Consider the following 26,675-nt stretch of genomic DNA (forward strand, 5'->3'; position numbering starts at 1 on the left):
CGCGGGCCCTTTAAGAGCCAGTTTTAGTTTCTTTGTGAACCGGGTTTTCTGGGGGTGCTCCCCAGTGTTTTAGTAGCAGGCACAGTCAGATATTATGCCACTGGTCTTGATTGTGCTGGGTCCACAATATGCCCACAGTGGGGGCGCTCCCCGGCTCAGGGCCCCGCGTCTCCAGGGAGGCTGCGTACCTGTGAGCTGCTCCCGGCGGCCGTGAAGCTGGCGGCTTGTGAAGGCGGCGTTTTTCCTCTCCAGAAGCGAGTCTCTGCCTCTTCCACCTCAGTTAGGATTGTCCGTTGTTGCAGGAGTTCCTCTCATCCAGTTTTCAGTTCTGTCTCAGGGGTAATTTTTCCACGAGTAGTTGTAAATTGGCTGTGTCCACGGGAGGAGGTGAGTTCTGAGTCTGCTTATGCCGCCATCTTGACTCCTCCTCCTGATTTTTATTCTTCATTTTGTTAATGTGGTGTATCACGTTGATTGATTTATGGATGTGGAACCATCCCTGCATCACTGTAATACATCCCACTTGATCATGGTGTGTGGTCTTTTTAATGTATTGTTGTATTTGATTTGCTAGTATTTTGTTGAGGATTTTTGCATCGATGTTCATCAGTGATGGCCCATTATTTTCTTTTTTTGTATTGTCCTTGTCTGGTTTTAGTATCAGGGTAATGTTGACTTCGTAGTTTGAGTTAGGAAGCTTCCCCTCTTCTTCAGTTTTTTGGAAGAGTTTGAGAAGGATAGGTATTAAGTCTTCTTTGAATGTTTGGTGTAATTCACCAATGAAGCCATCTGGTCCTGGGCTTTTATTTTTTGGGAGGTTTTTGATTACTGTTTCGATCTCCTTACCGGTGATTGGTCTATTCAAATTCTCTATTTCTAATTGATTCCGTTTTGGAAGGTTGTATGATTCTAAGAATTTATCTGTTTATTCTAGATTATCCAACTTGTTGTCATATAGCATTTCACAGTATTCTCTTATAATATTTTGTATTTCTGAGGTGTCCCTTGTAATTTCTCCTGTTTCATTTCTGATTTTATTTATTTGAGCCTTCTCTCATTTTTTCTTGGTGAGTCTAGCCAAAGGTTTGTCAATTTTGTTTATCTTTTCAAAGAACCAGCTCTTGATTTCATTGATTTTTTCTATTGTTTTTTTAGTCTCTCTTTCATTTATTTCTGCTCTGATTTTTATTATTTCCTTCCTTCTACTGATTTTGGGCTTTGTTTGTTCTTCTTTTTCCAGTTCCTTTTGGTGCACTGTTTAGATTGTTTATTTGAGATTTTTCTTGTTTGTTGAGGTCAGCCTGTATTGCCATAAACTTCCCTCTTAGAGCCGCTTTTTGCTGTATCCCATAAATTCTGGCATGTCGTGTTTTCATTTTCATTTGTCTCCAAGTATTTTTTGATTTCTCCTTTGATTTCTTCATTGACCCAATCGTTGTTCAGTAGCATTTTGTTTAATCTCCACGTATTTGTGGCTTTTCTGATTTTCTTCCTATAGTTGATTTCCAGTTTCATACCATTGTGGTCAGAAAAGATGCTTGGTATTATTTCAGTCTTCTTAAATTTATGTAGACTTGTTTTGTGGGCTAATATGTAATCAATCCTGGAGAATGTTCCATGTGCATTTGAAAAGAATGTGTATTCTTCAGTTTTTGGATGGAATGCTCTGTATATATCTACTAGGTCCATCTGTTCTAGTGTGTCATTTAAGGCCAATGTTTCCTTATTGATCTTTTGTTTGGATGATCTATCCTTTGGTGTAAGTGGAGTGTTAAAGTCCCCTACTATTATTGTGTTACTGTCTATTTCTCTTTTTATGTCTGTTAATAATTGCTTTATATATTTAGGTCCTCCTACATTGGGTGCATAGATATTTACAAGTGTTATATCCTCGTGTTGGATTGTTCCCTTAATCATTATGTAATGCCCTTCTTTGTCTCTTTTTACAGTTTTTGTTTTAAAGTCTATTTTGTCTGATATGAGTATTGCTACCCCAGCTTTCTTTTCATTGCCATTTGCGTGGAGTATATTTTTCCATCCCTTCACTTTCAGTTTGTGAGTGTCTTTACGTCTGAAGTGTGTCTCTTGTATGCAGTATATATATGGGTCTTGTTTTTTTATCCAGTCAGCCACCCTATGCCTTTTAATTAGAGCATTTAGTGCATTGACGTTTAAAGTAGCTATTGATAAGTATGTATTTACTGCCATTTTTTAACTTTTTTTTCTTAGTGTTTTAGTAGTCCTTCTCTGTTCCTTTCTCCTTCTATACAGAATTGATGGTCTCTTTAGTTTGTCCTCTGTCTGAAAGCTCTACTCTTTAACTCCTCTCCTCCCTCATTTTATGTTTTTGATATCATATCTAACCTCTTTTTTGTGCCTTTGTATCCATTACCCTCTTATCATGGAATTAGATAATTTTTCCTATTTGTGGTCTTCTCTTTTCCCCTTAAATCAGTCCCTTTAACATTTCTTGTAGCATTGGTTTCTTGGTGACAAACTCCTTTAATTTTTGCTTGTCTGAGAAACTTTTGATCTCTCCTTCCATTCTGAATGATAACCTTGCTGGGTAGAGTATTCTTGAATGTAAGTTTTTTCCTTTTAGCACTTTAAATATATCATGCCACTCTCTTCTAGCCTGTAAGGTTTCTGCTGAGAAGTCAGCTGATAGCCTTATGGGGTTTCCTTTGTATGTAACTTGTCTTTCTCTTGTGGCTTTTAGGATTCTCTCTTTATCTTTAATTCTGGACACTTTGATTATGATGTGTCTTGGTGTGGGCCTCTTTGGGTTTATCTTGTTTGGTGCTCTCTGTGCTTCCTGTACCTGGATGTCTGTTTTCTTCCTTAGGTTAGGGAAGTATTCATCTATTATTTCTTGAAATAGATTCTCTGCCCCTTTGTCTCGCTCTTCTCCTTCCGGGACACCTATAACACGGATGTTAGTGTGCATGATGTTGTCCCAGAGGTCCCTTAGACTGTCCTCACTCTTTTTAGTCTTTTTTTCTTTTACTTGTTCAGCTTGGGTAATTTCTTCTAGTCTTTCCTCCAGCTCGCAGATCCTGCTTTTTGTGGTTTTAATTGAGCATTTTATATGATTCCATTTTGTCTCCTTTCTTAGCATATCCTCTATACTTCCTTTTTGTTTGTTTATTTTTTAGTGGTTTCCCTAGAGTTTTCAATATACATTTATAGGTAATCCAAGTCCACTCTTCAAATAACACTATACAACTTCACAGGTACAGTGAGTGCCTTATAAGAACAAAATAGTCCTAATTCTTCCCTTCCATCCTTTGTATCATTGCCGTCGTTCATTTTGCTTATTATATGCATGTGTAAATATACACAGACACATAAGCATACATAATTGAATACATTGTTGCTATCGTTATTTTGAGCAAACTGTTTTCTGTTAAATCAATTATGAGTAAGAAAAATTTCTCCTGTTCTTTTTCTCTTTCTTTTTCTTCTGATATTCCCATTATGCATATGTTACACTTTTATTGTTGACCCACAGTTCTTAGATATTCTGTTACCTTTTTTTTAGTCTTTTTCACTTTGCTTTTTCATTTCTGCAGATTTCTGTTGATATATCTTCAAGCTCAGAGATTCTTTCCTCAGTTGTGTCCAGTCTACTAATGAGCCTGTCAAAGGCATTCTTAATTTCTGTTAGTGTTTTTGATCTCTATCAATTCTTTTTGATTCTTTCTTAGAATATCTATCTCTCTGCTTAACTTACTCATCTGTTCTTGCATTTTATCTACTTTTTCCTAAAGCCCCTAGCATATTAATTCTAGTTGTTTTAAATTGATGGTCTGATAATTCCAACATCTGGCATATCTGGGTCTGGTTCTGATGTTTGCTCTGTCTCTTCAAACTGTATTTTTTTTGCCGTTTGGTATGCCTTGTAATTTTTTGTTCAAAGCCAGATATGATGTACTGGGTAAAAGGAACTTTAGTAAATAGACCTGTAGTAATGTACTAGTAAGGTATGGCAGGAGGGGAGGCACTTTATAGTCCTATGATTAGGTCTCTGTCTTTTAGTGAGCCTGTGCCCCGGGACTGTGAACGTCATAAGTGTCTCTCTGTTTTTTTCTCCCCACTTTGGTGGTACAGGGTGGCTAGAGGGTGCAGGAGTTGGGTATTTCTCTTCTTCCAGGTTGGTTAGGCTCTGATAAAACTCCAATAGGTCAGGCTCAGGTAAAGTAGTTTCTCTTGAGGGGAGGCCTTGTTAGGTAGAACAGAATGGTCTGGCATATTTCAAAATGATTATTTTCCCCTCCTGCTGGAATCCTGAGGAGATTTTTCATCAGTCTTCCCTGTGAGAACCTGGAGGTAAAAATCACAAAAGTGTAGGAGTCCCCCATGACTGGGTCTCCCTGGATTTTTTCTCTCTCAGGCTTGTCCACTCTGAGCCTCCAGCATTTCGTCAATTACAGTTCAGATTTTTCTACCCTGTGGAGGTTTCTGGCCATGGGTTTCTGCTCCAGGAAATTGTGATTCTCTGTATCTGCCTGTCTGTCTCTCCAGCTGGGGGGCAGTGGTTTGCCTTGTGATGTCACTTCTCTGACAGATCTAGGAAGAGTTGTTGATTTTTTAGTTTCTTCAGCTTTTTACTTGTTAGGATGGAGTGGTAACTTCTAAGCTCCTTATATGCCAGACTGGAAACTAGAAGTCTTCTTTGTCAATTTTTAATTGGATTATTTGTCTTATTATTAAGTTGTAAGAATTTATATATTTTATTTTATTGTTTTGTTTTGTTTTGTTTTGTGTTTTGTGAGGAAGATCAGCCCTGAGCTAACATCCATGCTAATCCTCCTCTATTTTTTTTGCTGAGGAAGACCGGCTCTGAGCTAACATCTATTGCCAATCCTCCTCCTTTTTTTCCCCCAAAGCCCCAGTAGATAGTTGTATGTCATAGTTGCACATCCTTCTAGTTGCTATACGTGGGACGCGACCTCAGCATGGCCAGAGAAGCGGTGCATTGGTGCGCGCCCGGGATCCGAACCCGGGCCGCCAGTAGCGGAGCATGTGCACTTAACCGCTAAGCCACGGGGCCGGCCCGTGAATTTATATATTTTAGATACAAGTCCCTTAACATATATATGATTTGCAAATATTTTCTCCCATTTTGTGAGTTGTCTTTTCACTTTCTTTTTTTTTTTTTTTCCCCATTACTCCCTGGAAGTCTAGTACCTTTTCCGTACTGTCCTGGAGAAGCTCAACAGTTTCCTCCAAATTTGAGTCATTTTTCCATATCTTTGAACCACTTTCTATACCAACACTTTTTTTGTGTGTGAGGAAGATTAGCCCTCAGCTAACATCCGATGCCAGTCCTCCTCTTTTTGCTGAGGAAGATTGGCCCTGGGCTAGCATCTGTGCCCATCCTCCTCTACTTTATATGGGATGCCACCACAACATGGCTTGATAAGTGGTGCATCATTCCGAGCCCGGGATCTGAACCTGTGAACCCCGGGCCACCAAAGTGGAGCATGTGAATTTAACCACTACGCCACCGGGCTGGCCCCTATACCAACACTTTTTGATGACCTGCCATCTCTCAAACAAGATCTGATGGCAGGAACTGGGGGATCTTTGTCTTCTATGTGTTTGGTAACTTCTTATTTTAGGTTCTGTCACATAACAGTCATTAAGGTCCTTGGATTAGGGAGCCTAGATTCTGGACACATGGTGTGGCCACTGATTTAGATTGGAGAGAGTCTAATAGCTCTTGTTTTTTGATTCTTTATGGCAGGGAGAATAAAGCACAAATTATTGTCTAAATAAATCATCCTCTGAATTCTCATCCCCAAGTAAATTTTTGTACTTGAAAAATAGTATCCCAACTGAATTATCTCTTTATAAGTGTGGCTCAGGTACCTGTGCATCTGCTTTCCCTAAGCAGTTATTCTCATATGTCAAGTAGTGTCTCAGATATGTTTTGTATTCTCTCTGGGCATTCTAAAATTTGGGAATCTGAGATTACCTTCAAGAATAAAGTTAGATAAGCTGATTGCATTTGGAGATATCATCTTCATAATCCTGGATGTCTTGGACTTAAAAACTATAAGAAAATTAACTTAGATGCAGTTTACAGCTATGACCTCTTTATCCTCCTTGTCCCAGACTCTTCAGACCCTGCTTATATTTGGGGATCTCATTTCTTATTCTCCTGGGATCTGACATGGACTGTCTTGCCATGGATCCTTTCATTGATGGAGGGGCAAAGTCTTTCCACTTTCTTGGTATGTCCTTTGAAGCATCAAAGTTTTTAATTTTGCTTAAGTCCAATATATCTATTTTTTTCTTTGTTTACTTGTTTTTTTGGTGTCATACCTAAGAATCTATTGCCCAACCCAAGGTAATGAAGATTTACACTTATGTTACATTTAGATCTTTGATCCATTTTGAGTTAATTTTGTATATGATGTTAGATAAGGGTCCAACTTCATCTTTTGCATGTGGCTATCCAGTGTTCCCAGCACCATTCATTGAAAAGACAGTTCTCTCCGTATTGAGTGTAGTTGGTACCCTTTTCAAAAATCAATTGACCATAGATACATGGGTTTATTTCTGAACTCTTAATTCTATTCCACTGATCTATATGTCTGTCTTTATTCCAGAAACACACTATCTTGATTACTGTAGCTGTGTAGTAAGTTTTGAAATTGGGAAATGTGGTTCCTCTGGCTTTGTTCTTGTTTGTTTCAAGATTGTTTTGGCTATTCTGGGTCCCTTCAATTTTCATATGAATTCTGAGTTCAGATTATAAGTTTCTGCGAAGAAACAAGCTGGAATTTTGATGGAGATTGCATTGAATCTGTAGATCAATTTGAGGAGCATTGACATTTTAACAATATTATGTCTAATAATCCATGAAATGAGATGTCTTTCCATTTATTTAGGTCTTATTCAAGTTCTTTTAACGATGTTTTATAGTTTTCAGAATATAAGTCTTGTACTTCTTTTGATAAATTTATTCATAATTATTTTATTCTTTTTAATGCTATTGTAAATGGAATTGTTTCCCTAATTTCATTTTTGGATTGTTATTTGCAAGTGTATAGAAATACCATCAATTTTGTATATTTATCTCATGTCCTCTAACCCTGCTGAATTCATTTGTTAGTTCTAATCATTTTTTAGTGAATTTCATAGGACTTTCTGCATACAAGACTATGTCATCTACAAATAGAGATAGTTTTATTTCTTTTTTTTCCAATCTGGATGCCTTGTATTTCTTTTTCTTGCCTAATTGCCCTGACTAGGTCCTCCAGTACAATGTTGAATACAAGTGGCAAGAATAAACATACTTACCTTGCTCCTGAACTTAGGGAAAAGCATTCAGCCTTTCACTGTTAAATATTATAACTGTGGGTTTGTCATACATGTCCTTACCAGGTTGAGGAAGTTCCCTTTGTTCCTACGTTATTAAATGTTTTTATCATGAAGAGGTTTTGAAGTTTGTCAGTTTTCTGTGTCTGTTGAGATGATCGTGTGGTTTTTGTCCTTTATTCTTATTGTTATGGTGTTTTACACTAATTGATTTTTGGATGTTAAGCCGTCCTTCCATTCTTGGGATAAATCCCACTTGGTCATAGTTTATAGTCCTTTTTTTATATAGCTGGATTCATGTTGCTAGTGTGTTTGTGTGTGTGTGTGTGTGTGTGTGTGTGTGTGTGTGTGTCTATAGTCATAAGAGATTCTGATCTGTACTTTTCTTTTAGTGATGTTCTTGGTTTTGGTGTCAGTGTAATACTGACCTCATAGAATGAGGTTAGAAAGTGATACTGACCTCATAGAATGAGTTAGAAAGTGTTCTCCTATCTTATTTTTTTGGAAGAGTTTGTGAAGAATTGGTATTAACTCTTCCTTAAATGTTTGGTAGAATTCACTAGTGAAGCCATCTGTGTCTGGGCTTTTCTTTGTGGAAAGTGTTTTGATTACCATTTTGATCTTTTTACTTATTTAGATCTATTCAGATTTTCTATTTCTTCTTGAGTAATTTTTTTTTATTTTTATTTATGTTTTAGATGAAGATTGGCCCTGAGCTAACATCTGTTGCCAATCTTCCTCTTTTTGCTTGAGGAAGATTGTCCCTGAGCTAAAATCTGTGCCAGTCTTCCTCTATTTTGTATGTGGGACGCCACCTCAGCATGGCCTGACAAGTGGTATATAGGTCTGCACCTGGGATCCAAATCCATGAACCCCAGGCTGCTGAAGCAGAGTGCATGAACTTAACCACTACACCACCGGGCTGGCCGGTAATTTTATTTACTTTGTGTCTTTTTAGGAATTTGTCCATTTCATCTACATTATCTAATTTGTTGACATACAGTTGTTCACGGTATTCCCTAATAATCTTTTTTATATTTATAATGTGAGTAGTGATGTCCCCACTTTTGTTCTTGATTTTAGTAATTTGAATCTTTTTTCCTTTTTTCCTCATCAGTCTAGCTAAAGGTTTGGCAGATTTGTTGATCTCTTCAAAGAATAAACTTTTGATTTCATTGATTTCTCTATTGTTTTTCTAGTCTCTATTTTGTTAGTTTACATTCTAATCCTTGTTATTTACTTCCTACTGTTTGCTTTGGGTTTAGTTTGCTCTTTTTCCAGTGTCTTCAAAAGGAAGGTTAGGTTGCTGATTTGAGATCTTTCTTTTTTAATGTAGGCATTTATATCTATATAGTTCCTTGTATGCACTGCTTTAGTGGCATCCCATAAGTTTTGGTATTTTGTGTTTGCATTTTTATTCATCTCATAGTATTTTCTAATTTCCCTTGTGATTTTTTTCTTTGAAGCCTTGCTTTTCCAGAGTGCATTGTTTAATTTCTACATATTTGTTAATTCCACAAATTTCCTTCTATTATTTATTTCTATTTTTACTCCATTGTGATTGGAGAACATAGTTTGTACACTTTCAGTCATTTTAAATTTACTGAGGCCTCGCATGTTATCTATCCTGGAGAATGTTCCATGTGCACTTTAGAGGAATGTATATTCTTCTGTTGTTGGATGTGGTGTTCTGTAGATGTCTCTTAGGTCTGGTTTGTGTATAGTGTTGTTTAAGTATTCAGTTTCCTTGTTGATCTTCTGTCCTGTTGTTCTATCCATTATCAAAGTGTGATATTGAAGTCTCCAACTATTATTGTTGAATTGTCTATTTCTCCCTTCAATTCTGTCAATTTTTGCTTCACATATTTTGGGGTTCTGTTGTTAGGTACATATGTATTATAATTATTATATATTCCTGATGGTTTTATCATTATAAAATGTCCCTCTTTATCTCTAGTAACATTTTATTCTTAAAGTCTATTTTGTCTGATATTAGTCTTGCCATTCCAGCTTTCTTATGGTTGCTGTTTGCAATGGTATATATTTTCCATCCTTTTACTTTGAACCTATTTGTATCTTTGATCTAAAGTGTTTCTCCTGTAGATAGTATTTAGTTGGATCTTGTTTTTTTAAATCTATCTGACAATAATTGCATTTTGATCAAATTGTTTAATCTATTCACATTTAATGATATTATTGATATAGTTGGATTATATCTGCCATTTTAGTTTTTGTTTTCTCTCTGTTTCATCTCTTTTTTGTTTCTCTAGTCCTTCTTTACTGCTTTGTTTTGTATTAAGTGAATATTTTCTAGTGTAACATTTTAATTTCTTTAATTATTTTTGTAGTGGTTGTATTTAATGAGAGATGCATCTAATGTGCAGCATTCTGGGCTTTGATATCCCATGAGTTTCTCTGTATTTAATTAGGTTTTAGAAAATAACCTTCTTCTTAGAAGGAGTATTAGGATATGTTAGAACTAAGATAAGATTAAAAAGCCTTATCTTAAAAAAAACTTGTTTCAAATTTTCCCCTAGCTCCTTATCTTCCAGCCCCCTTCTGGCTGGCATAGTGACTTGTTACAAGGTGTGTTTAATGGACACCAGAGGGTTTTAGTAGTAGTTGCTAGCACCTAAAACTAAGAAGAGTTTGGGAAAGTTGATAATTTGGGGGAAGCATGTAGGCAGGAAATTACAAATCTTTTTAGCTCTTCCAAAATGACCTTAGAAAGTAACATACTATATTAAATCCAGAATCACTTCAATTGAAGATTGTACCTTTACCGGAGTTATTACAAGAAGTTGTTGGGTGAAGCTGCTGCCTGTAGGGGAACCGTTCTTAAGAGCTGGGTTGTGAAATATAGGAGAACGAACAGTCACTAGTATTCTTTTCTTTTCTTCTTGTGTGAAAACCTTCTAGTCAATGGTCCTTATCAAATATTTGAAAGTGTAATATGTACAAGGCTCTAGGGAATAGAAGGTTCAATGAGGTATAGCTAGTAGGGGGGGTAAACATATATTTTGTATTAAAGTTAAATTTCCCTACACAAGCTCAACTTATCCCCAGTCTTGGGTAAATTCAGCCATGTGCTTTCACCCCTTATGCTCCTGACATGCCCAGCATTGCTGGAGTAAATATCATAGTCCTGCAGATAGGGGCTACTGTAAAATTAGTGTCCCAGCCTCAGCTGGGTTTGCTGTACTGTTCTGCAGCCTTTTACTTATCTGTTGTCAACCCTTTCTCACTCTCCTGTTTACTTCTTCCAAGAATTTGCCATTCTTCTTAAGCCCTCCACTGTGGCCTTCTTACTCTCTCATGAGCCTGTCTTCTACTTCAGAGAACATATTGGTTATCAAGTGAGAAACTTGCTCTATCTTCAAGCTGACTGGTGCTGACACCCATCTTTACCTCGTTCCCTTCAGACTCAGGCCTTCCTGTCTAAGGCTAACTCTTCCACATGTTTTTTTTAATTTAAGGTAATGAATTTGCTGGTTTTACAAAAATGATACATGCTTATTATGAAAAATTAAACAATATAAAAATAGAGAAAAGTACTCTCTATCTTTGCTCTTGATGATCCCCTCCCTATTTCTCCATGACCTTGCTCTATTAGCTGTCCTCTTTTGTATCTTCATTCTCTCCCTCTCCATTGCTTCCTTCCTCCATAATCCTCAATCTGGAAACAAATATTCTGCCTCTTCTCAAACTATAACTTCCCTCTTTCCTTTCACTCATTTTTTTGATAAATTTGTGAAAACACTGACACTAGGTATGAGTCTGCCTTTCCTCACCTCACATTTGTTTTCTTCTCAGTGCACTGCAAGATGTCTTCTACCTCTCCTACTCTAACAAGGGAGACCTAAAGTAAATCAGTATTACTGGTTAATTCTATGACTTTGATGAATTTTGGACAGCACTGAGAAGTAGCAAGTGGTGAGTGGCTGAAGATGAAGATGAGGAGGTAAGGGCTAGGACTTCTGGGGACTGCTAACCCCTATCAGTGCTGTGGTTATTGGAGAAGAGCCCTGTAGGGCTTCAAGCAGGTTTTAAGAAAATATAATAGTCAGAATTTCACTTTAAACAGATAATTATGGTGGCCATGTGGTAGGTGGGAGTGAAATGGGAATTGGCCAATATCTAAGGCTGGGAGGCCGGTGAGGATACAGTTGTTATACCATGTACAAGATGATGAGGACCTGAACTAGGGCAGTTGGAGAGTTGGAGAGGATGGATTCTAGAGATCTGTAGAAGAGTGGAATAAAACCTTCGTGAGAAATAAGGTGTGTGTATGTTGGTGGTAGCATTGTTGAGTAAGAGGATGACTTCTAGGTTTCTGTCTTGACCTAAGAGGAAAATGGTACCACCATCTGAGAAAAGGAATATAGGAGGAACAGGTTTGGTGGTCAGGGTGACAATAAGTTCAGTTTTAGACATGTTTAGGGGCGTTCAAGAAGAGGCATTAATCAGGCAATGAGATATAAGAATTTGAAGCTCAGGGGAGAGATGAAGGCCAGAAGTAGATATTTAAGAACTATCAGCACTTAGGTAATGGTTAAAAGCATGGGAATATGTGAGATTCCTTAGGGAGATTATAACAAGAGGAATAGGCTAAGGTTAGTATTCAAGGGAATGTTTAGAGGATAGGTTAAGGAATAGCCCAGGAAGGAGATTTCTATCCTTGCTTCTTTTTTTGTTTTACTTACACGTTCTTTATGAACAATCTCATCTCCACCAATGGTGTACCTTTGTACCAAAAGTACCTTTTTTTCAAGATTCAATTTAGTATTTCTAACTGTCTACTGAACTCTTCTTCCCTAAATGTTTCAGACTTAGCACCTCAGGCTTAGATTTTTCACCTCAAATAACATCATCATCATCAACAACAACAGACAACAGTAGATGATATTTATTGCGTACTTACTATATGCACAGTACTATTCTAAGTGCTTTATATATTTTAACTCATTTTATTTCTCACAACACCTTGATAAAGTGGTATATTATTATCTCCATTTTCCAGATGAGGAAATTCACATATAGAAAGGTAAGTAACCTGCCCAAGGTCACACAGCAAGTGGCTATGCCTGAATTTGAATACCTAAGCAGTCTGGCTCCAGAGCCAATACTCTTAACAATTGTGCTCTACTACCTTTCTTAAACTTCTTCACCATCCTATGTTCTCACTTTCTGTTAGTGTCACCATCCCCCTGGTTTTCTAAGCTAGCAAATTCAGTGTCATCTCCTTGACTTATTCCTATTCCTCATCTTGAATATTACTCGGTAAAATATCCTGAGTTATTTGACATCTTCTTTAGCCTCCTTTTGAATTTAAACCCTTATGTACTCTTACTTAGACTATTACAGTATCCACCTCTGTGGTCTTCCTGCCTCCTATCTTTTTCCCATTCCAGCTTTATTCTACATTTTGCTGTAGCTACTATCCTACTGATCATTTCTTTGCTTAAAAATCTCTGTTGGGGTTCCTCAAAAAGTTAAACACAGAATTACCATATGACTCAGTGGTTCCACTCCTAGGTATATAACCAAGAGAACTGAGAGCAGGTTTTCAAACAAAAACTTGTACATGGATATTCATAACAGCATTATTCATCATAGCCAAAAGGTAGAAACAACCCAAATGTCCATAAACTGATGAGCAGATAAACAAAATGTGGTATATCCATACAATGGAATGCTATTTAGCCAAAAAAAAAATCTATTTCTAGAAATATGCACATACATGCATATATTTATACAGTTTTCAGGTAATGTCATGAGGTCCATGAACCTCCCAAAGGGCATGTACAGATCCACTCATCTGCATTAGAATCACCAGGAATGCTTGTTTAAAAAGTCAATTCCGGGCCGGCCCCATGGCTTAGTGGTTAAGTGCATGCGCTCCAATGCTGGCGGCCCGAGTTCGGATCCCGGGCGCACACAGACGCACCGCTTCTCCGGCCATGCTGAGGCCGCATCCCACGTACAGCAACTAGAAGGATGTACATCTATGACATACAACTATCTACTGGGGCTTTGGGGGAAAAAAATATAAATAAATAAATAAATAATTAATTAAAAAAAAAAAAAAAAGTCAATTCCCAGGTCCCACTTCCAGTTACTGAATCAGGATCTTTGGAGGTAGGCCCCAAAGATTTTGAACAATGCCCCTGGGTGATACTTTTTTCTTTTTTTTTTTTTTTTCTGTGAGGAAGATCAGCCTTGAGCTAACATCTGATGCCAATCCTCCTCTTTTTTGCTGAGGAAGATTAGCCCTGGGCTAACATCCATGCCCATCTTCCTCTACTATATGTGGGAGGCCGCCACAGCGTGGCTTGACAAGCGGTGCGTTGGTACGCGCCTGGGATCTGAACCTGCGAACCCTGGGCTGCGGCAGTGGAGCCCACGCACTTAACCACTGTGCTACCAGGCCGGCCCCCCTAGGTGGTACTTTTATTCACTAGACTTTGAGAACCACTGCCCTAGGTTAAAGACCCCCACAGTAGACAGAGCGTTCTTGAGGGCAAAGAGTAGATCTCATTGATCTTTGGATCTTATTGATTGTAAAATCCCATGATATAATAGAGAACAGGATAAGAAAGGGATCATTTCCAGCCATGGTGATCAGAAAAAGTAGCAGTAGGAGATGAGAATGATCTGGCCCTTGGCAAATAGGTAGGTTTTCAGAAGGCTGAGATGAGGTGGTAGAAAACATTTCAGGCACAGAGATTGGCAGAAGCAAGGGAGAGAGGCTAGAAAGTACAATGTGCATTCATAGACCCAGTAGGATAGTAGGAAATAGAGCTGGAAATGAGGTTTATTTAGTCATTAAATAGCTATTGCCCTTTTACTATGTACTAGACACTATGCAACACATTGAGAATAAAAATATGAATAAGATGGGACTTTTGCTCCTTTTAAGGAATAGATAATCTAGTAATAGGGGAAACATAAGCAGAGAAAATGTGGTAAAGTGTAACAATGGAGAGTGAGATTAGAGATATCTTCACAGAGAAGATAATTAAATGGAGACAGAGAATGAATAAGCATTTACTAAGTGCACAAGGTTAGGAAGGAAGTTTCAGGAAGTAATTAAAGTACCCAGGCATGCTGTGGTAAAATAGTATTGCCCATTCTTATAACTGAAAATAGACTGGTATAGCTGAACTATAGGTATAGAATAGGGAATCAATAGAAGATAAAGTTGGATGGGTAGGCAGGGGTCAGAGCACAAAAGGGCCTTGCATGCCAAATTGTGTTGTATAATTGGTAGCCATGAAGAATTTTAAAAGAGAAAGCAAACTGTTTTAGACAGCTGGTTACAGTGTGAAGAATAGACTGGGCAGGGGAAAAATCAGAGGAAGGGAGACTAGTGTAGAAGGCTGTTGGAATTGTCTCAAGGAAGAAATGAGGTTCTGAACAAAAGAGAGGAAGTGATAGATTCAGAGAGGTATTTCTGAAGAAGAATCGATAGGCCTTTGCTAACTAAGTGAATATGGAGAGTATGAGAGGAGTTAAGAAGAGCTTAAAGACATTAAATGGCAATAAAATGGCTTAAAGCCTTAAAGGGCCCTGACTTAGGAGCCTAGGTCAATGGTGAGACTATTAGCTAAGAATGAGACTATTGGCAGTAAAACAAGTTTGGAGAGTGGTGACTGTGATATATGTGCTAACATTTACAGAGAACCCACTGTGTGGCAGGCACTATACTGAGTGCTTTATATGTACTTGTTCATTTAACTCTCACAACAACCTTAAATGAGGTGGGTATTACTATAATCCCTATTTTTATAATAGTATTTAAGAAGTGGACAGAGGGGCCGGCCCCATGGCTTAGCGGTTAAGTGCGCGTGCTCCGCTACTGGCGAGGGTTCGGATCCCAGGCGCGCACCGATGCACCACTTCTCCAGCCATGCTGAGGCCACGTCCCACATACAGCAACTAGAAGGATGTGCAAATATGGCATACAACTATCTACTGGGGCTTTGGGGAAAAAAAGGAGGAGGATTGGTAGTGGATGTTAGCTCTGAGCCGGTCTTCCTCAGCAAAAAGAGCTGGATTAGCATGGATGTTAGCTCAGGGCTGATCTTCCTCACACACACAAAAAAAATAAAATAAATAAAAAATAAAAAAAGAAGTGGGCAGAGAATGAGGAACCAGTGAAGGAGACTGAGATTATGTTCATTAAATATTAGGAATTTTGTTCTTGTTAATTTATATACTCATCAGTTTGGGAAAGTACTTATTTGGGTTCTTTATGCCCAGTGCTATGCCAGGTGCTTTGGGAGGTATCTATAGCGTGAGACATTGTGCACTCAAGGTTACAGTAATTGAAAACAGCATCACTGGAGAGGTGGGACTAGGGTTGGTTATTAAACAAGAGGAGGATTTAGACAGAGAGCTGATGGGAGGGCATTCTAAGAAGAGGAAACTATAAAGAAAGGTATGGAGATGGGAATGTGCCTGGTGTGATCCAAGAAGAGTGAGGAGGAAATTGGTGTAACTGTAGTGGCAGTTACAAGTGTGAGAGTAACAGGAAATCAGATAGTACTGTGTTGGTAGAAGGAGAGCAGATAATAGAAGACTTTTAAAACCAAGCTGAAGAGTTTTGACTTGATGCAGCTAGAGAGCTGTTGAGGTTCCTTGAGCAAGAGAGTGGCATGATGAAAGCTGTGCTTTAGGAAGATTTTTCTAACAGCTATGTATAAGATATACTGGGAAACAGTACAAGGGAGACCAGCTAGGAATCTGTCCTGGTAATCCAGGTGTGAAGCAATGAGATCCTGGACAGTAGTGGTCCCAATAGCATTGAAGAAGGATGTGTAAATGAGACACATTATAATAGAATAAATAAGAGCTCTGTTTTTGAACCCTGTATCCAAAGATAAGGCCAAGACTTTTACTTAAAAGACTGGAAGAATTGTGGTACCACTAACAAGAATAGGATGTTTGAGAAGGGGAGCCAAGTGTTAGGGTAAATAATCTATTCTAAATTATTAGAAATTCGAAATAGCTGTGGCTTGGTGTAAGATGCTGATTCCCTGAATTTATTATCTTCCTAAGATAAAATCAGGAACTAGAAAATATTAGAACTGTACATATATTTTTTGTATAATGTCATTTATTTGTTCACTCAACACCTATTTACTTGTAGTCTGGTGAGATTAGAGTGTGCAAGTTTGGCAGAGTAGTGGTTTAGTTGCAGATGGGCTAGAAGGAAAGAATAGAAGTTCATCAAGAAGGACCTTGCATAATGTACTAAGGAGTTTTGACTTTATTTTGTAAGTAACGGAAAGCCATCAAAAGGCTTTTGAGCCAATAGGGTAACATAATCAGATCTTTTTTTTTTTTTTTTTTTTTGGTGAGGAAGATTAGCCCTGGGCTAACATCCGATGCCAATCTTCCTCTTTTTGCTGAGGAAGATTGGCCCTGGGCTAACATCCGTGCCCATCTTCCTCTACTTTATATGGGACGCCGCCACCACATAGCTTGGCAAGCGATGCATCGATGCGCCACCAGGATCCCAACCTCTGAACCCTGGGCCGCCGAAGCCAAGCGTGTGCACTTAACCGCTATGCCACCGGGCTGGCCCCAATCAGATTTCTTTTTCAGCATTAGATTGTTAGTTTCTTGTGGACAGTGACCACATCATATTTATCTTTGAGCTAGTCACTGAGGGTGACATATTGCCTTTTGCTTATTAAACATCTACTAAGGGCCACGTACTGTGCTAAAGGTTTATTGGTAAGTAACAGATCTGCTTGCTACTCTCAAACAACAAACAAAAATGTACCCAGAATCTATTTCTCTCCACCTCCACTGCTACCACCCTAGTCCAATTTGATCAATTCTACCTGGATTTTATTGCAATAGCCTAGTCTCCCTGGTACCACTTTTGCCCTCTACAATCTGTTTTTTCAGAGTAGATGCACTGATCTTTTCAAAAGGCTAAGGACTTATGCTTCTGGTTATGATGGAGTAACAAGGACTGGATTTACCCTGAGGCCTTAAACAATTACAAAACTGGACAAAATACATGAAACAATAGTTCAGAGAGAGGAAGCCTAGCTAGATCCTAGCAGTCTCTCTGACTTTAGGAGACAGAGTTGAGAATTCAGGGTGGTTGAAGTGGCTAAAATTCACAGGGCACAGTACCAAAGAGGAGATACCTACACAGAGAGAGACACAGAGAGAAAGAGAAAGAAAGAGAAGAGTATTGCCTCAGTAGTGGGGATAAATTAGCTTTAGACTAAAGGTTGCTCTGGTCCTGCCTAATAAAATTTAACAGAAAGCCTTGAAAGGATTAAACTGTTTCTGAGTAACTTAACTGTATCCCAGAACAAATCTCAAAAGTGTTTAATGGAACAATAAAGAAAAAAATCCAGCATCCAACAACATAAAATCCACAATGCCTTGCATCTAATAACAAATGATCAGGTATACAAAGCAGGAAAATATGAGTAAAATCAATCAACAGATACAGACCCAGAAATAGCACAGACGATAGAATTAGTAGACAAGGACATTAAAAGAGTTATTATGAATATACTCTATTTGTTCAGTAAGGTAGAGGAAAACATGAGCATGTAATCATGTAATCATAGAGGATATAAAAAGACTGAAATTAAACTTCTAGAGATGATAAATACAATGTCTGAGAAAAAATATACTTGACTGGATTAACAAATTAGACACTTCTGAAGAAAAGATTAGTGAATTTGAAGACACAGCAATAGAAATTGTCCAAAATTAAACATACAGGGCCGGCCCCGTGGCTTAGCGGTTAAGTGCGTGCGCTCCGCTGCCGGCGGCCCGGGTTCGGATCCCGGGTGCGCACCGAGGCACCACTCCTCCAGCCATGCTGAGGCCGCGTCCCACATACAGCAACTAGAAGGATGTGCAGCTATGACAGACAACTATGTACTGGGGCTTTGGGGGAAAAATAAATAAATAAAATCTTTAAAAAAAAAAAAAAACAAAATTAAACATACAGAGAAAGAAATGACTAGAAGAAAAATGAACAGAGCACCAGTGTGCTGTGGGACAACTACCAGTTATTTGAACTTGAGAGAGAGATTAAAAGTAGAGATAGAGATTTGCTAGTCTCAATTATAATAGGTGGTACTTGAAGCCATAAGATTGGATGCCATCGCCAAGGGGAAAAATAGCAGAGGGAAAACAGAAAAGGACCAATCACAGAATGTTGGGAGAATGGCTTTGGATGAATAGGGGATCCCTTTCTAGCAGTGTATGTTAGAAAGTAGACTCCAGATTCTCTGATTTCAAAATTTGCAACCAACAAAAGATCCTTGGCCTTCACAGCCAGATTTCTTGAAAAACCATTCTATATTCACTACTGCCACTCCTTGCATACTAGGTTGTGGTGATATAGAGAAGAAAAATTTGATGGCGCAGGGGGTATATTCCAGGCAGAGGGAACAGTATGTAGACAAGCACAGAAGTGTGCACAAGCATAGCATTCAGGGAGAGCTTCAAGTAGTATGTTGTTAATGTGTAGGGATTATGTAATGGAGTAGCAAGAGATGAGGCTACAGAGATCAGCATGGGCCAATGGGAAATTATGGCAGCATTTTAAGCAGATGAGTGATGTGATTACATGTGTAGTTTAGAAAGAGCCATCCTGGTGGCAGTGTAGAAAATTGATTGGAAGGAAGCAATCCACGGCAGGGAGATCAGTTAGGAGGTGTGTTAGTTTCCTAGGGCTGCCATAACAAATTACCACAAATTGGGTGGCTTAAAACATCAGAAATGTATTCTCTTACAGTTCTGGAGGCTAGAAGTCCAAAATCAAGGTGTTGGCAGGGCCATGTTGCTTCTGAAAGTTCTAGGGAAGAATTCTTCCTTGTCTCTTCCTAGCTTCTGGTACTCCGAGCAGTCCTTGGCATTCCCTGGCTTGTAGCCCCATCACTCCAATCTCTGCCTCCTTCTTCATGTGGCCTTCTTGCCTGCCTCTTTTCTGTAGAGACCCATGTCTTTATATTGCTTTGTTCTCTCTGTGTCTTTACATGGCCTTATAAGGACACTTGGATTTAGGGCCCACCCTAATCCAGTAAGTCTTCATCTTAACTACTTACATCTGCAAAGACCCTATTTCCTAATAAGGTCACATTCTGAGGTTCCAAGTGGACATGACTATTGGGGGACACTATTCACCTCAGGACAAGAGGCTATTATGGTAATCCAGGAGAGAGATGACGACACTGCAATGGGAGTGAAGTGGGAGAGACAAACTCAAAAGGTAGGATTAGTATAGGTACTTACAGGCATGTTTGATTATATCTTACCTTTAACTAATAGCCCAAGTATCTTTTCATTTTACTGTTAAACCTAAAACACATGATACTAAACGATAGTATTCTATTTAAAATGGTATTTATAGATGTTAGCTCAGAGCCAGTCTTCCTCAGCAAAAAGAGGAGGATTAGCACGGATGTTAGCTCAGGGCTGATCTCCCTTACAAAAAAATAAATAAATAACTAAATAAATAAAATGGTATTTATAACACGAAGGCTTTATATTCATAATTGGAATTTTTATTAAACATTTGAGAATTTATATGATTTTATTCCATACATACAGTTACCCCCACCCCCCAATATTCAATTCCAAAAGGTTGCTTGAAGCATGTGGTCAGATAGTTGTTCATAATTTTTGCTACTCTTCCCAAATAACTGAAGAATGAACTGTGCACCCAGGGTGTGTGTGTTTGGGTGGTTAGTGTGAGGAAGGATGTGCTGAGTGCAATTTAGAATTCGAGTAGTCAGAAACTAGTTATCTAAATCCTTGTTACTTGGAAGTATAGTCTGTAGACCAGCAGCATTGGTAGCACTTGGGAACTGGTTAGAAATGCAGAATCTCAGATTCCACCACAGACCTGCTGAATCAGAATGTGCATTTTAACCTGAACCCCAGATGATCATATGCACTTTAAAGTTTGAGACCACTGACCTAAATTACAACTTGATTTAGATTCATTCTGATGCTAGAGTCTCTAAAGGGTCGTGGCCTTAAAGACAACGAGGGAAAACAATGCCTTTCCTAGGCAGACATTTTATTTTCCTCTCTCGTGCACTGCCACAGGGTCTGGCAGGCCCCTGGCCCTCCCAAGCTCACTACTGGTGCCTCTCAGGCAGGACCTGAAGGCTGCGGGGCCTACACCACCCCGCACTGTGACTGTGGCAGCTGCTCAGGCCACCACACCCCTCTCATGGCCCACCATGCTTTATCCACACCGTGGAACCAGGCGCCACACGGAAGGGTGCCTGTGGGCATTTGCCGTGTGGCTGCCAGCCCAGGAGGCGCCAGGCAGGTGAAGAGAAAAGGCTCTGACTTTGCACCCCAGCCTGGGGCACCATGGGACTGGGCTTTAGGTCTGAGGCCCTCACCTTCAGAACCAAGTCGGTCAGGTAGACAGCAGTCCAGCAGCCCACCACCATCACCAGCAGTGACGCCAGAATCATGGCAGTGGCAGAAGTAGCAGAGGGAAGGTAGCCCCTGTGTCCTCTTCCCTGAAAGGGCAACCAGCTGACCGCGTGGTGCCCTGCTGCAAGTGTTTTTCTTTTTTTTTTTTTTTTTTGTGAGGAAGATCAGCCCTGAGCTAACATCTGTGCTAATCCTCCTCTTTTTGCTGAGGAAGACCGGCTCTGAGCTAACATCTATTGCCAATCCTCCTCCTTTCCCCACCCCCCAAAGCCCCAGTAGATTGTTGTATGTCATAGTTGCACATCCTTCTAGTTGCTGTATGTGAGACGTGGCCTCAGCATGGCCGGATAAGCGGTGCGTCGGTGGGCGCCCGGGATCCGAACCCGGGCCAGCAGTAGCGGAGTGCGCGCACTTAACCGCTAAGCCACGGGGCCGGCCCCCTGCAAGTGTTTTTCAAGCTTCTGCTTGCATCACATTTGTAGATATCCCATTGGCCAAAGCAAATCACATGGCCAAATCCAGAGTCAGTGTGGGAGGAGGTTACCCAAGGGTGTGGATTCAGGAAGACATGATACATTGGGGGCTATTGATCCCACATCTCCCATGTCTGCATATTTTTTAGGGATACGTGCATATATAGTATGAATATCAAAACATCCGTGGAAATAAGATACCAAAGTCTGAATAGTGGTTGCCTATGGGGAGGTAGGAAGAGGATTGGGGAAGTGATAGGTACACGTGATACTTCAATTGTAGCAGTGATGTTTTACTTCTTTAAAAAATAGGAATGAACCCTGAATAGCTAAAGCAATCCTAAGAAAAAAGAACAAAGCAGGAGGCATCACAATCCCTGACTTCAAAATATACTACAAAGCAGTAGTAATTAAAACAGCATGGTACTGGTACAAAAACAGACACACAGATCAATGGAACAGAATTGAAAGCCCAGAAATAAAACCACACGTATACGGACAGCTAATTTTTGACAAAGGAGCTAAGAACATACAATGGAGAAAGGAAAGTCTCTTCAATAAATGGTGTTGGGAAAACTGGACAGCCACATGCAAAAGAATGAAAGTGGACCGTGTGCTATCGCCATTCACAAATATTAACTCAAAATGGATCAAAGACCTGAAGGTGAGACCTGAAACTATAAAACTCATAGAAGAAAATATAGGCAACACACTATTTGACATTGGTCATAAAGGAATCTTTTCAGATGCCATGCCTACTCAGACTAGGGAAACTAAAGAAAAAATAAGCAAGTGGAACTTTATCAGATTAAAGAGCTTCTACAAGACAAACGAAACCAGAATCAAGAGGAACAGACAACCCACCAGCTGGGAGAAAATATTTGCAAAATATACATCTGACAAGGGGTTGATCTCCATAATATATAAAGAACTCACACAACTGAACAACAAAAAAACAAACAACCCGATCAAAAAATGGGCAGAGGAGATGAACAGACACTTCTCCAAAGAAGGTGTACAGATGGCCAATAGGCACATGAAAAGATGTTCAACATCACTAATCATCAGGGAAATGCAAATCAAAACAACACTAAGATATCACCTCACACCCGTTAGAATGGCTATAATCACCAAGACAAAAAACAACAAATGTTGGAGAGGATGTGGAGAAACAGGAACCCTCATACACAGCTGGTGGGAATGCAAACTGGTGCAGCCTCTATGGAAAACAGTATGGAGATTCCTCAAAGAATTAAAAATAGAAATACCCTATGATCCTGCTATCCCATTACTGGGAATCTATCCAACGCACCTGAAATCAACAATCCAAAGAGGCTTATGCACCCCTATGTTCATTGCAGCATTATTCACTATAGCCAAGAAGTGGAAGCAACCTAAGTGTCCCTCAACTGACGATTGGATCAAGAAGATGTGGTATATATGTACAATGGAATACTACTCAGCCATCAAAAAAGACAAAATCATCCCATTTGCAACAACATGGATGGGCCTGGAGGGTATTATGTTAAGTGAAATAAGCCAGAAAGAGAAAGACAAACACTGTATGATCTCACTCGTGTGTGGAATATAAACCAACACATGGACAGAGAAAACTGTATTGTGGTTACCAGGGGCAATGGGGTAGAGGGTGGGCAAAAGGGGTGAAGGGAGACATATATATGGTGATGGTCAAACAAAAATGTACAGCCCAAAATTTCACAATGTTATAAACTATTAAAACATCAATTAAAAAAAAAGCCCATCGAGGACCTCAGGGCAAAAAAATAAAAACAAAATAAAACAAAAAAAAAAAGGAAGGAAATTTGGCAAAATGTTAATATTTAACAAAACTGAGTTGTGGGTATGTGGGTGTTTATTATATTGTTCTCCACCCTTTTTTGTTTGCTTAATGTATTTCCCAATTTAAAAAAAAAGTGAATGGAAGGTGTGGAAATGTAGACAATTGTTTGAAGATGTTTGGCAAAGGGAAAGGGCAATAGAGAAAGCAGACTATAGCTAGACAAAAAAGCATGATTGAAGGAGCACTATTTTTTTTTTAAGATGGGCAAAGCCTTGAGAACATTAATAGGTTGAAGAGAAGGTGTCAGTAGATTAGGCTGCTGAAAGAGAAAGTTAATTCAAGAAGTACTCCTGACTTTTATCAAAAAGACAAGAGGTAACAAGTATGGGTTAGGATGTGAAGAAAAGGGAACACTTGTGCACTATTGGTGGGAATGTAAGCCGTTACGTAAAACAGTATGGAGGTTTCTCAAAAAAATTAAAAATAGGACTACTATATGATCCAGCTATCCCACTCCTAGGTATATATATAAAGGAAATGAAATCAGGATGTCAAAGAGATATCTGTACTCCAGTGTTCACTGCAGCACCATTCACAGTAGCCAAGATATGGAAATGATCTAAGTGTCCATCAATGGATGAATAGATAAAGGAGATGTGGTATATATATATACAATGAAATATTATTCAGCCATAAGAAAGAAGGAAATCCTGCCATTTGCAGCATTATGGTAAGTATAAGCCAGACAGAGAAAGACAAATACTGTATGATCTCACTTATATGTGGAATCTAAAAAAAAAGTAAAACTCATAGAAACAGAGAGTAGAATGGTGGTTACCAGGGGCTGGGAGGTGGGGGAGATGGGGAGATGTTAGTCAAAGGGTACAAGCCTTCAGTTATATGATGCATAAGTTCTAGGGATCTAATGTGTAGCATGGTGACTATAGTTAATAATACTGTATTGTATACTTGAAATTTGCTAAGAAAGTAGATCTTACACATTCTCACCACACACACAGACACACAAAAGGTAACTATATGAAATGATAGATGTGTTAATTAAACTGTGGTAATCGTTTCACAAAGTATACATATATCAAATCATCACATATACTGTAAATATATACAATTTTATTTGTCAATCATGCTTCAATAAAGCTGGATGAAAAAAATAATTTAGTAAGATTTCACCTTAAAATACATTTCAAATTGGTTACAAAGAGGTCATTCTACCAAAACAAATCCACCCTCTGGTGACAAATACATATAACATCAAATATGCAAAGCCACATTTTTAACACAAAAAATGATATTCATATAATGAGTCTCAAATATTTCTATGCTTTATTCTAAAGCTTCCCAACTTAAAAGATGTTTACCCACCTAAGAAGGCAGTTACCATACCAGTTAACTGAAGCTATTTACTGGCAGACAATTGGGCTGGGAGGCTGAGAAATCTTGTTTGAGACCCCAATGGGCAACACTAAACTCTATATGGTCATCCCTGAGTATCTGTAGGAGATTGGTTCCAGGACCCCTGCGGATACCAAAATCTGTGGATACTCAAGTCCCTTATAAAAAATGGCATAGTATTTGCATATAACCTATGCATATCCTCCCGTATACTTTAAATCGTCTCTAGATTACTTCTAATACCTAATATAATGTAAATGTTATGTAAATAGTTGTTATACTGTATTGTTTAGGGAGTAATAACAAGAAAAAGTCTGTACATGTTCAGTACAGACACAGCCATCGTAGGCCTTTCAATCCGCAGTTGGTTGAATCCTCGGATGTGGAACCTGTGGATACAGAGGGCCAACTGTATATGATTATGTTAGTGATTTTATAACTTCAAGGGGGGAATAACTAGGTGAAATGATATGATATCTGGGATTTGCTTTAAAATATTCCAGACAAAAAAAAGAAAAAATTAATACATGTATATATACCTAAATACATCAATAGGGAAGTGATTATCTAACCCACTTCCCTGGGTTCAATTTTTTTAAAATTTCAGGTGTACATCATTATATTTCAACTTCTGTGTACACTACATCATGTTCACCACCAAAAGTCTAGTTTCCATCCATCACCATACATATGTCCCCTTTTACCTCTTTTGCCCTTCCCCACCCCCCTTCCTCTCTGGTCACCACAAATCTGTTCTCTATATCTATATGTTTGTTTATTTGTTGTTGTTGTTTTTGTCTTCTGCATATGTGTGAAATCATACAGTATTTATCTTTCTCAGTCAGGCTTATTTCGCTCAGCATAATACCCTCAAGGTCCGTCCTTATTGTCACAAATGGCAGCATTATTTACAATAGCCAAGACATGGGAACAACCTAAGTGCCCACAGATGGATGAATGGATAAATAATAGGGGTGCATATATCTTTTCAAATTAGTGTTTTTGTATTCTGTGGATAAATACCTGGGTTCAATTTTTTTGTTTGTTTTGTTTTGTTTTGTTTTGTTTGTGAGGAAGATCAGCCCTGAGCTAACATCCGTTGCCAATCCTCCTCTTTTAACTGAGGAAGATTCGCCCTGGGCTAACATCCATGCCCATCTTCCTCTACTTTATATGGGACGCCGCCACAGCATGGCTTGACAAGCGGTGCGTCAGTCGGTGCCCAGGATCCGAACCTGTGAACCCTGGACCGCTGAAGCAGAGTGCAAGAACTTAACCGCTATGCCACCAGGCGGCCCTTCAATTTTTATATTACATATTTTTTCTCACTAAAAGTCTGCAGCTTCTACCTAAGTTGATCAATTGATTGAATTTTGAAATCTTAAGATATGTAAATTTGCATATGTTAAGATATTTACATATATTTACATTAAGAAGTAAATATCTCTAGAGACTCTTAAACTTGATGTTTCATAGTAATGTCTTTTGCATTTAATTTTAAGACATAAGACCTGATGGAATTGTGCATTCTTTTGTATTCATAGGACTATATAACTCCCAAGGGTCCTTAAACTTAGATCCAATTGGATTTTGGATATTTCACATGGCTTCATCTGACTCAAGGTCAGAACTTACAGGTTCATTCTACTAATATTCCCCTTGAGTTAGAGAATGTCTCCTAACTGCTATCTTTAACAGTTTTCTGTATTCTTCACGATACCAATAAAATAGTTAATATCAACATGATTAATAAGCACAACAGTAATGCTCAATGGTGTTCCTAAATTCTTGATTCTGTGATTGTACTTTCTTTTCTTTTCTACTGAGAACCTTGATTCCTAAAATAATACACATCATTACTACTGTGTTTATTTGTATCTAATACAAGAAAATGGTTTAAAAATACAATATTAATGTGATCAATAATGCTACAGAATAAAGTCCCCCCAACATAAAGAAGCACTCCTGATCTATTCCTCTGTTGACCACTTCTTACAAATTCACTTAGTATATGAAAGGCAATCTTTATTAAACACTACCAAGTTGTCAGTCTTCAGTGCCTATAGTTGAATGAATAATGAAAGGATACAGCAAGAAGAAGAAAAGCAAGGTAGCAACCAAAAGGCTACTGCCAGAGAGAGGTTTTGGAATTCATTTATACAGTGAACATTTATTGAACACTTATAATGTGCTAAACACACTGGGGATACAAAGATTAG

The 26,675-nt window shown here is 38.6% G+C and overlaps 1 protein-coding gene across 3 annotated transcripts in view; it reads left to right on the forward strand.

Annotated features, from left to right (window-relative positions):
* Positions 1-26,675, forward strand: part of SNX12 (sorting nexin 12) — a 123,789-nt gene that overhangs the window by 77,282 nt on the left and 19,832 nt on the right. The window contains exon 5 of one of the 3 annotated variants that reach the window (XM_087426568.1): positions 21,555-21,575. The exons of the other annotated variants lie outside the window; for them this stretch is intronic. Within the exon in view, the coding sequence (XP_087282694.1) occupies positions 21,555-21,560 (6 nt within the window). The 3' untranslated portion in view covers positions 21,561-21,575. Of the gene's footprint in view, positions 1-21,554; positions 21,576-26,675 lie in introns of those variants that run through there. 3 annotated transcript variants of the gene reach the window in all.

This window comes from Ceratotherium simum, chromosome X, assembly GCF_057802395.1.
Source record: "Ceratotherium simum simum isolate JZ-2026a chromosome X, ASM5780239v1, whole genome shotgun sequence".
In the NCBI taxonomy this organism is placed as follows: domain Eukaryota; kingdom Metazoa; phylum Chordata; class Mammalia; order Perissodactyla; family Rhinocerotidae; genus Ceratotherium; species Ceratotherium simum.